Source organism: Branchiostoma floridae, chromosome 12 (genome assembly GCF_000003815.2).
Source record: "Branchiostoma floridae strain S238N-H82 chromosome 12, Bfl_VNyyK, whole genome shotgun sequence".
Classification (NCBI taxonomy): domain Eukaryota; kingdom Metazoa; phylum Chordata; class Leptocardii; order Amphioxiformes; family Branchiostomatidae; genus Branchiostoma; species Branchiostoma floridae.
In genome coordinates, this window is record NC_049990.1 from 11,623,062 (window position 1) to 11,632,559 (window position 9,498).

The 9,498-nt window shown below is 41.8% G+C and overlaps 1 protein-coding gene across 1 annotated transcript; it reads right to left on the reverse strand.

Annotated features, from left to right (window-relative positions):
- Positions 1–1,904: 1,904 nt before the first annotated feature.
- Positions 1,905–7,715, reverse strand: LOC118426981 (cholinesterase 2-like). Its single transcript, XM_035836615.1, has 5 exons — positions 7,342–7,715; positions 4,644–6,053; positions 4,010–4,205; positions 3,199–3,392; positions 1,905–2,531 (listed from the first exon to the last, which is right to left on the reverse strand). The coding sequence occupies exons 2-5, from the start codon at positions 6,031–6,033 to the stop codon at positions 2,380–2,382; spliced, it is 1,932 nt and encodes a 643-aa protein (XP_035692508.1). The 5' UTR covers positions 6,034–6,053; positions 7,342–7,715; the 3' UTR covers positions 1,905–2,379.
- Positions 7,716–9,498: the final 1,783 nt, after the last annotated feature.

A 9,498-nucleotide genomic window follows, 5' to 3' on the forward strand; every position in this document is an offset into this window, starting at 1 on the left:
TGTTTGCGCGTTGTCACTCAACACTAGTGAGATGATGAAAAATTAGGGTAATTCCAAATTAGGACATATTTGTCGATTATTCATTTCTTCCGACTAAAATGCCCATTTCTCATTCATTTCCAAGCGCCAGCCTTTGTAAAAAAAATACAGTCGCCAAAAAAATTTGATTATGCAAATGAAACAATGCCTGATCACTGACTGTATCTTTTCTTTCTTGAGTAAAATAAATGGCCTGCTTGGGAATATAGACTTAGTTCTGCACAATCCATTTCCTATGTTCGCTTGGTTTTTGTTCATCAAACTATTTGACGACAAAGTAAATATTGTCCTTCCCTCCTTCTGATCGCTTGGTATGTTCAACATACCGCCACATAGCAGACATATCGGCATCACAGCTGTGAAGCGGTTTTGGGTTTCCACTTTACGTCCTACATATATATCCGCCATTTAAAAAAAGAAAATGGCCACCGCAAGCATTCATCCGGGACCTCAGACTTTGACGTCATCACGAATCCATCACCATCGTGTCGGTCTCACCCGACGAGCACGCCCGAAGTAATTTATCGCCAGCCGACATCGGCAAGCCGACGCAAAACGCTGTAAAATCGAATGGAAAGGTCGGCATTAAAGAAATATGCTGGTCATTAATTCTGTAGACATTGGAGTCAGCTGGTTGCCGGAAAATTGGAATTGACCGCCAGTCGTGTATAACGGAGACGTTCAATCTAAGAGTGCAACATGTACATCTGGATGAAGACAACATTTGGGTTTGCGGCTTTGGTTATTAGAGTTCCGGATCGTTTGGTGTGAGAAAAGACTGTGGAGTTGTACCGTACCGTATGTCTTATAATCTATTTGACAGCTTGGCGCCACTGGGAAATCGACTTTGCTTTGGGCATGTTTACAATGTAATATATATGTAGCAGCTGTTGTGTGTGAGTATACTGTACGTTTCCCATCAACTTGCAGTGTACTTGAAACTTGCATTCTCCTTACTCTGTCAATCTCAACCAAATCCTGATCTTATACTCCAGTCTTAAAATCTGAAGTAGGTCACGTTTTTCAAAATTTAGATTGTAACGTTAGTTTAAGATGAAAACGACGAAGTGATCTGGCGACCCCCTCCCCTTTTTCAGGCTCCGAGTAAAGTTGCAACTTCTGGGCAAGAGAGTGTGCAAGTAGATATTATATATACATACAATCCGTAAACTAACGCACTTATGAACATTTTACACATTCGGTAATTCTTGTACACGGAGCCGTATGTAACAATATGTATCATGTATCCTGTGTTGTAAAGATGGCATGCAATAGATCTCACCATGTATTTGCATGCCCCCTTTGCCAGGTTCTTACCTAGCTTGATAGGTGCATTGTCGACAAGAACGAAATGAATTAGGCAAGTTGACGACGCGCAAAGAGCTTGCTCTGGGGTTGATTGCGCCGTACTCTGGCATTTTCGGAAGCTCAGAAAGCAGACAAGGTGGAACGATGGGCAATTCATCGTATCACTACCCGTGTCGACTTTCGGTAGTGTGTGTTTGTGTGTGTGTGTGTGTTTGTTTATGTATCTCTCTGTGTGTATCTGTGTGCGTATGTTTGTCTCTGTGTGCGCGTGTGTGTGTGTGTGTAAAAATGCTAACTCAACAATACCTTAATAGATTTCCTTGATATTTTAATTTATTGTGGTTGGGTCTTGATGAGACCTAAAAATGATTTTTTATTGGCCTCTTAGCGGCTCATCATGGTACTGCACCGGAAAATCTTTTAATCATGCAGAAGATGGTACCTAACCGTCAACAAGCTGGAGCGGTAGATAGCTCTTGTCTTAAGCAATGCCGTTGAACATAAAGACCCCGTATTGACACTCGTGCTATGTGAAAGTATGTGGACAAACAATGACATATGATCAAGTAACATTTTTTAATTCATTGACTGTGCTTTTTTTCTTTGAAAATACAATCTCGAGACCATCTCCACACTAATAGTTGATCCATTAAAAAACAAGTGAAACGCACACAACAATAAATCTACATGCTTCCCTGAAATATATGTTTTTGTTTCTATCTATCATATTCTTGGTCTATACCGTGCCTGCAACATAATTCATGTTGAAGACATAAAATAATAGAAAACGAACATTTTTTGTATCTTAAGTTTGATTCTACTTTCACCAAACACAATGCTCTTACTCTTAAACTAATAGTAGAAGATTATAGAAGTAATCAAAGAAAGTTGGTGTAAATATTGTATTTTGCAATATATGCCTTGTTTGATTTAATGCAATTTCTTTAGTCTATCAATTAGGATACGGAAATGATATAGTATATACAATATATACGGTCAACGACGTCAAAAGTGTGTTTTATACATCTTATACTACTCGAGGTCATCGGATGTTCCACATCGTTCCTTCTCTTTGTCCATACGCTCGACAAATGCCTTGAAGGCAGATCTATAGTCCGGCATGTATTCTCCTCGCCAGGAGTAGAAATTCTCCTTCCACTGCCGCTCTTCTTCTGTGATGTTAGCTGCATGGGGGAGAACACAAATGTGAGTATACAGCTTGCAGTTCGGTAAACGCTCGCTAGATGCCAGAGTGTGTTAGGATACTTTCCCACTCGCCAATGCACAAGTTGTGTTGGTGCTTCTGCTACTTCGTGAAGGCAATATTAACTGCAAAGCCATATTTCACCACTAGGTGGCGCTGCGGTGCATGCAACGGAAAGAATGCGGTTCTATGCAAAATATGCCACACTTCTCACTCGTATTACATTTTTCTTTCACAATTGACAAGCTTTGTATGATTTGAAAATCGTGCCGTCCCACTGTTTCAAAACCCTACCCTGCAAGTCGTGGTCTGAACTTTGACCGCCTGACGTCACAAGACCCGATGAAATCCAACGCACGAGAGGGTGGGAGGGCATCATATATACCTGCGCCATCTAGCCGTGGGACACGACTCCTACCTTGTAACATAGTTCTACAGGTAGCCAGGGTAAAGTCATTTCCCATTTCAAGTTCCAAAAGGATAATGGCAGGCAACAACAGTGACAGGTCGCCGTCAGGGGTCAATGACACTCGTCATGAACATGGCATTAGTACTAGTGGAGATTATCCGACTTGCGGCACCATTATATAATACGGTATGTTTCTTTTACCTTTAGCACTCCTTGATCAAATCAAGTGTTCACCCACCTGCGTTTCTTTCCAATCGGGGTAAGTACTTCTGCCAGAAGGCACATGACTTGGTCCTGGGGCCGACCCGCGGGAAGGACCCGTTCAGAGCGATGTCCAGGTACCGCATGCCCATCAGGTCGTACCGGGGCCAGGTGGCCACGCTGGAGGTGTCCATGCGATGGGCCGGGTCCGAGGGCTCCTGGTTCGGATCGCTGTGGAAAATACACGAACATTTCAGGAATAAGCTCTTTCACATTTCTGAACACGCATGTGCAGCGATAGGAATCAATGTCAAAGTCGAATGACCCTTAGAAAATAAACAAAGCAAAGCACTTCTAGACATTAATACGCAAATCTAGACGATGAGGCCTTCACATTTGACATTTCCATAATTCCTATCTCTGCACATACCTACACGGAATTGTGATAGAGCTTATAAGGTGGTTCACAATTCTAAATACGCATTTGCAAACGTGAACGCCTCTGACTTGGTTCTTATTTCGACCATGTTTTTTACATGTTTTGTACATGGCCTCCGATTGTTGGTTTGCATGACTACTTCCAAATATTTGTTTATGTCTCAGGGCCTATTACTCTGAATTTGCGCATGCGTACTTTAATCGTGAAACTTCTTATTCCCAAAGCAACAAGCCAATTGGGCAGTTACAGAGAGGAATGTTTTGTTGCGATTAAATCTTGGTGCAGAATGATGTATCAAGTTAACCCCACAAACAGCTCTCTTAGATCCTGTCACAATTACAACTGTATCGCAATGTTGACGATATTCTTAGGCATTTTCTCTGACTATTCGGTCAAGCTAACACCCTACCCTGTTTTCGCGAAGTTGGTCCAGTACTTCACGACCCTTCTCGCGAGAGCGTCCTCCTCCGGCGTGTACTCCTGCGTGCGCGAGATCGGCAGGCCAAAGGTCACCTCGATCTCGTACCCGTGCATCACGCCCATCCAATCAGGCCAGTTGTTATTGGACAGGTTGTGGGAGAAGAGGTAGAGATACGTACCCATTCCTGTCGATTTATCAAGACGCAGTCAAATTGACGAACACAAACAAACAAATAAACAAACTGACAATAAAAAAACAACAAATGATATTCCATGGCCTTCAAAAGAAGTACGAATAGTTACGAGTACTTCAGGAATCATGATACTGTAAGACAAATTTGCAAACACGTTTTGTAAGATGATAATGGTTGCTTAAATGTTTGCCTTTCGTGACTTGATAAAGTACAGATTATGTCGATAAAAATTGGACATCCAGGTAATAAGATATGCCCAAAAGTAACTACTCAAGCAACTGGATATGGTTTTGGAAAAGGTCAGACGTTTCACTGACGAATATAAGTGGATGCCAGTTGAAACGTCTGACCGTTTACAAAATCATATCCAGTTGCTTGAGTAAGGGCTTTTTGGCAAAATACATATCCATTTCTAAAAACTCAAAATGCTTCCCTCATGACCTGTGGGAAATATTTCTTTTTCCAATTTTTGCAAACGATTGATTTCGTGTTTCCCGAGGTACGTACCAGATGTGGCATACGAACTGGCAAAGTCGATGACCGGGCATATCAGATGGTAATCCCCGACAATGTCGTCCAGAATGTCACGGTTGTGTTTGCCGTCGTTTGGGTCCTTCCAGTTAGTGTGTTGGAAGGCAACCGCTTGGAGTCCAAAGGCGTTCCTGTGCGTTCGACACATTTTTACCCCTTGCAGATACTGCTCACGCGAGAGCAAAGACTCCTGGTCCTTGTCCATCCCGGGAATGAGGTAAACGAGAAACCAGCTGCCTTCATCCTTGTTAAATCCAATCAAAACTTCGGTTTTCTTAAAAGTCTGCTTTCTCAGCAAGTCGTTTGGATGTTCTGGCACGAAATAGCCATCAACAACCGGATTGAAAGGAAACAAAAACATCCCGACTTCCACCCACTCTTTATAGATGATTTCCTCGGCTGGGATTTTCTTCAAACAGTCCACCATCACCTGGCTCCCCCTGTCGGATGGACACCCAACTGCATCTGCCAACAGGCGGCCTCGTCTCTTGGATACTTCGTAGCTTTGAGACGCCCACTCTGCGTTAGGGGACGCGCTCTGCATGATGCCTCTTTTGAAGAGGTGTCTGCTGAGAGGTGACAATAGATGATAGCCTACACTGGCTGCACCTGCACTCTCGCCAAATATCGTCACACTGGCTGGATTCCCACCAAACTGTCCGATGTTTTCCTGAACCCATCTCAAGGCCAGGTTCTGGTCCAACAATCCCATGTTGCCTGGCGCGTCGTCAATGTCCAGAGCTAAGAATCCCAAAGCTCCAACTCTGTAGTTCATTGACACGACTATAACTCTACCTGTGTAGGCCAACGTATGACCTTCGTATTCTCTCAAGGACGACACGCCGCTGTAAAATCCGCCGCCATAGATCCAAACCATCACCGTAGCCTCCTTGGGTGCTGATGACGGCACCCAAACGTTAAGGTATAAACAATCCTCCGATTTAGGTACGTTTGCATTCCACATGTCTGACCCGCGGAATCCTGGGTAGGTGTCATCGTCGATTTGCATACAAGCGTTCCCATAGTCCCTTGCGTTGTAGGTGCCCTTCCATGGGGTTTTCGGAACCGGTGGTTTGAACCTTCGGTCTCTTGTAGGAGACTCTGCGTAGGGGATTCCCAAATACGCGTTCACGAGTCCATTCAGAACGGGTACTGTCTTGCCCCGTATTTTACCATTTCGGAGTGTCACAACTGGAAACTGTTGACTCTGTTGTCCTAACGTGTCGTGAAGAAGTCCCCATAGGATAATAAGTAACAACTTCGTCATGTTGGAACAGGTCGGCCTCATCTCTGTTTTACTTTACATATCTGTAAAAACAAAAACACTACTATTTAAAAAAAATAAAAATAAAAAGAAGCTGTAGCTAAACGTTATAGTTTTTTTGCGTAGCTTTTAAATTGTTTCTCATTGATATATAATAGTATTTTTTAACCAAAAAATAACTAGAGAAATATTCTTAGTCAATCCATTACGTCAATTTGACTATGTGGATGACATCCTCGCGCGCATCATTTTGTACAGTTTTCAAAAGGTTTCAACCATACTGTAAACCGTACAAAGCCGCTGCAAAATGCTTAGACAAATCTATCGAAAAATGTCAAAGTCAATTCCTAAGTCAAAGAAGAAGATGTTAACGAACCAAAATTAAGAATGTATTGTGCAATATACCATACTCTGTGTGTTCAGTCATTTATCCAACCTTCCTGACCACTTTGATTTCATTATAAAGGCAACTTATTTGAACGTTCGAACGCCCGTGTCAGTTTTGTGGTTCCCAGAGGATGTCATACATGTGTTCAAATCAACATGGCCTCAGCGACAACATCAGTTGAATATAAAAGCACACTTAAACATTCGTCCTATAATGAAAATGCGAAAGTAGTGAATACAGCACAGTTGGCAGTGTTAGCAATCAAAACAACAAGTCATTGATTTATTTGTTTGTATCAACAAGACTGAAAACTTTCGAACATTTCCTGTAGGGCTTTCTTTCTACCTCTAAAATAGCTTTACCATAAAAGGTCCCCTTCAGGGAGGATCTAGACGCAAATGTCTACCTATGCACATATGCGTGTCCCCGCTTAAAGGTTACATCGATAACGTAAACCAGTGTGACAACACGAGGTTATCGGCAAGATATTTATATTTGTCTTTGCTGTGACTCAATTTTCACACACTGGTGATATGAAAAATGATACCCTCAAGCCAAGGTTTTCTAAATATTCTCCTGCTCTTTTCTTTATTGACGTCTACCGGAGGCTGTCGCTATGCAATCTATGTCACCGATGAAAGTTCAGAGACAAAATGTCTGAACTCGCAACCTTTTGACGTCACAGGGTAGCATTCCTTTGATAAACTTTGATTAGACGATAATGAGCTTAACTTTTGGACTTACTGAAAAAATGCATAATCATACTCCGTTAAAAGCACTAATGGCATCAAAACGTCAAACCAAAACGTAACCTTAGCTTAAAGAAGTCAGTGAAGTGTATATATACAATATTATACATGTAAGATCTCAGTTGTTGATAAAAATCATAATTTGAAATCTTGTCGAACAATAAGTGTACACATCTCCAGTACAAGTTGGCTTACCTTCTATCAGATTAAACTCCTCTGCTTCAATGGTGGCACAGAAAACAAGTAGTCTGCTTTCTTCATGTCGAAGTATTTCAGCGCTGGTGAAAGACTGTCGGACGAAAGCAAACTCCCGAGCTGGACTGACCAGGCTCCCGCTAAACTGGTTGTCCTGCAATCATGGCGGTCTCCTCGGTTGTTGTGGTTTGCAGCTAAACTAGGAATGCCGGGAACTCTGCGCTAACCCTCAGGATGCCAGACAGCTGTCAGCACAGGGGGGAGGGGGGCTTTGTGGACAAGCAATGCGCATACAAGCCGTACAACCGGTGCTATTTTGGGTAGCACGCGACTTAAACTAGAAACGATGCCACTCATTTGCCCATCATTTAATTGAGATATCAAATCTGAACTGTAAATTTGTTATTGCACGTATAGATATCAGCATCTGTAGTACAGTGGTGCAAAGCTTCAATCAGGAACATGGCGATCAGAGGTGAAATTGTTTCAGTGACCCACCGGGCTGAACAAACATGGTGTTTCCATTTTATCTTTGGCTCTGAGACCTCTCTCAGTTTGCTGTGAGTCCACGGGAGGTTGACCCTCTCAAGGCACCAAGTGGATGACAGCAAAGGTCAACATGTGCTTGACACCGTCTTTCATACAGTGATACACCAGTTTGCTGTCACATCTTATGCAACTAAAGCAAGACTGACAACTCTAGATAATATAATATAATATATCGGGTGTATTTGCCGCCAGTGAGTACCTAATGTGTTGATGAGTAATGAGGCTGTTTAACGTGGTCGAGCCGCCTCCTTGAGCACGGGATCCCTGTTGTACGTCCCTTCCAGAAGACGATTTCGTGGAAAGCTTCGTGAGGTTACATCATCCGGTCGTCCTTGGTTGGTCTCCCATCCAAGAATTGACCGGCCTTGCTTTGTTGACCGCTCTACTGTGTACTCTTACACTTTGTAGGACAATATGGTCACTTTCCACTGTTTTCTCTTCCTAGAAACATGAATTGTCCAGAGAATATTGACCATCTATTGGTGTGTGCCTTTCCGTATGTGTTTGTGTTTGTGTGTGTTTGTGTACGTGTGTATGGAGAGTGTGTGTGTGTGTATTCTGCTGCTTTTGGCTGCTGCTCATAAAATAGTCGTGTATGTTCTTTTTGACTGCCAAACTATATGTACCAAGGCCATCAGATAATACATTCACAAAAAGACCGTTATTATATTGCCATCATGCAATGTTGCACATACCTACTCGTTTTTCTCCTTCTGCAGACAATAACGAAAACGTTGCCAAAATTATTGTGTATGGTCCTCTGGTCGACCTATGGTCTTTTCATAGTTCTTGCAATTCATTATCTTTAGTACTGCTCGTAATTTCGTGATCAAACGAATATATCGACGAACACAAAGCAAATGAAATCGTTTTATTTTCAGTCAAATACTGCTGGGATTTGCAAAATCCTCTAACCCTCACATCTACATAAATTTATGTTTGCTTTTAAACAACATGTACTCTCACACTATCATGTATTATCATATAGCCAGATGGAGTTGGCCAATCAGAGGCCCCCATTTCCCATGGGTTATCAGGCAGTAACCTCAAAAGTGGTCGGTTATTCTAATAACCGACCACTTTTTGGACCGCACCATTATACAGGGGACAGTCATGAATTTTTTTTGTACTGTTGTTTGTGTGTAAACCATGCATAACTGTCAAAAATATTATGATTGATTGGTTATGTTAATTAGGGCTCCACATGGGGAATATAGGGATACTTGAAAAGGAATTATGCTGATTTTACACATTTTCATTATGGCTTTCTAACGTGATTAAGCCGGTACCTTCCTAAATCACTTCATATATACGTACTTTGTCGTGCCCAAGTGAAAAGGCTCTGCATGGGGGGTACCAGGACTCCACTTAATACATGTAGTTTGTATTGCAAATAAGCCACATGTTGATGCTGATATGCTATCTCACAAACAGATGATTAGTTAAAATTATTAGTTAAATGATGATGATGAAATAGTTTAATGTTTGTATTATATATAGACACTATTGTACAATATATATATTGCAAATGTATTTTATGTAATGTATTAAAGTGTTTATTTGTTATAAAGGAATTTGTGTGAAATAACTGTCAGTGGATAGGCTATA

Coding starts and splice junctions, on each gene's coding strand:
- LOC118426981 (XM_035836615.1), bottom strand. CDS start 6,033: ATGAGGCCGACCTGTTCCAACATGACGAAGTTGTTACTTATTATCCTA. Junction 4,206..4,643: donor TCCCACAGGTCATGAGGGAA/GCATTTTGAGTT, acceptor ATAAATCGACAG/GAATGGGTACGTATCTCTAC. Junction 2,532..3,198: donor CCGATTGGAAAGAAACGCAG/GTGGGTGAACAC, acceptor TCCCCCATGCAG/CTAACATCACAGAAGAAGAG.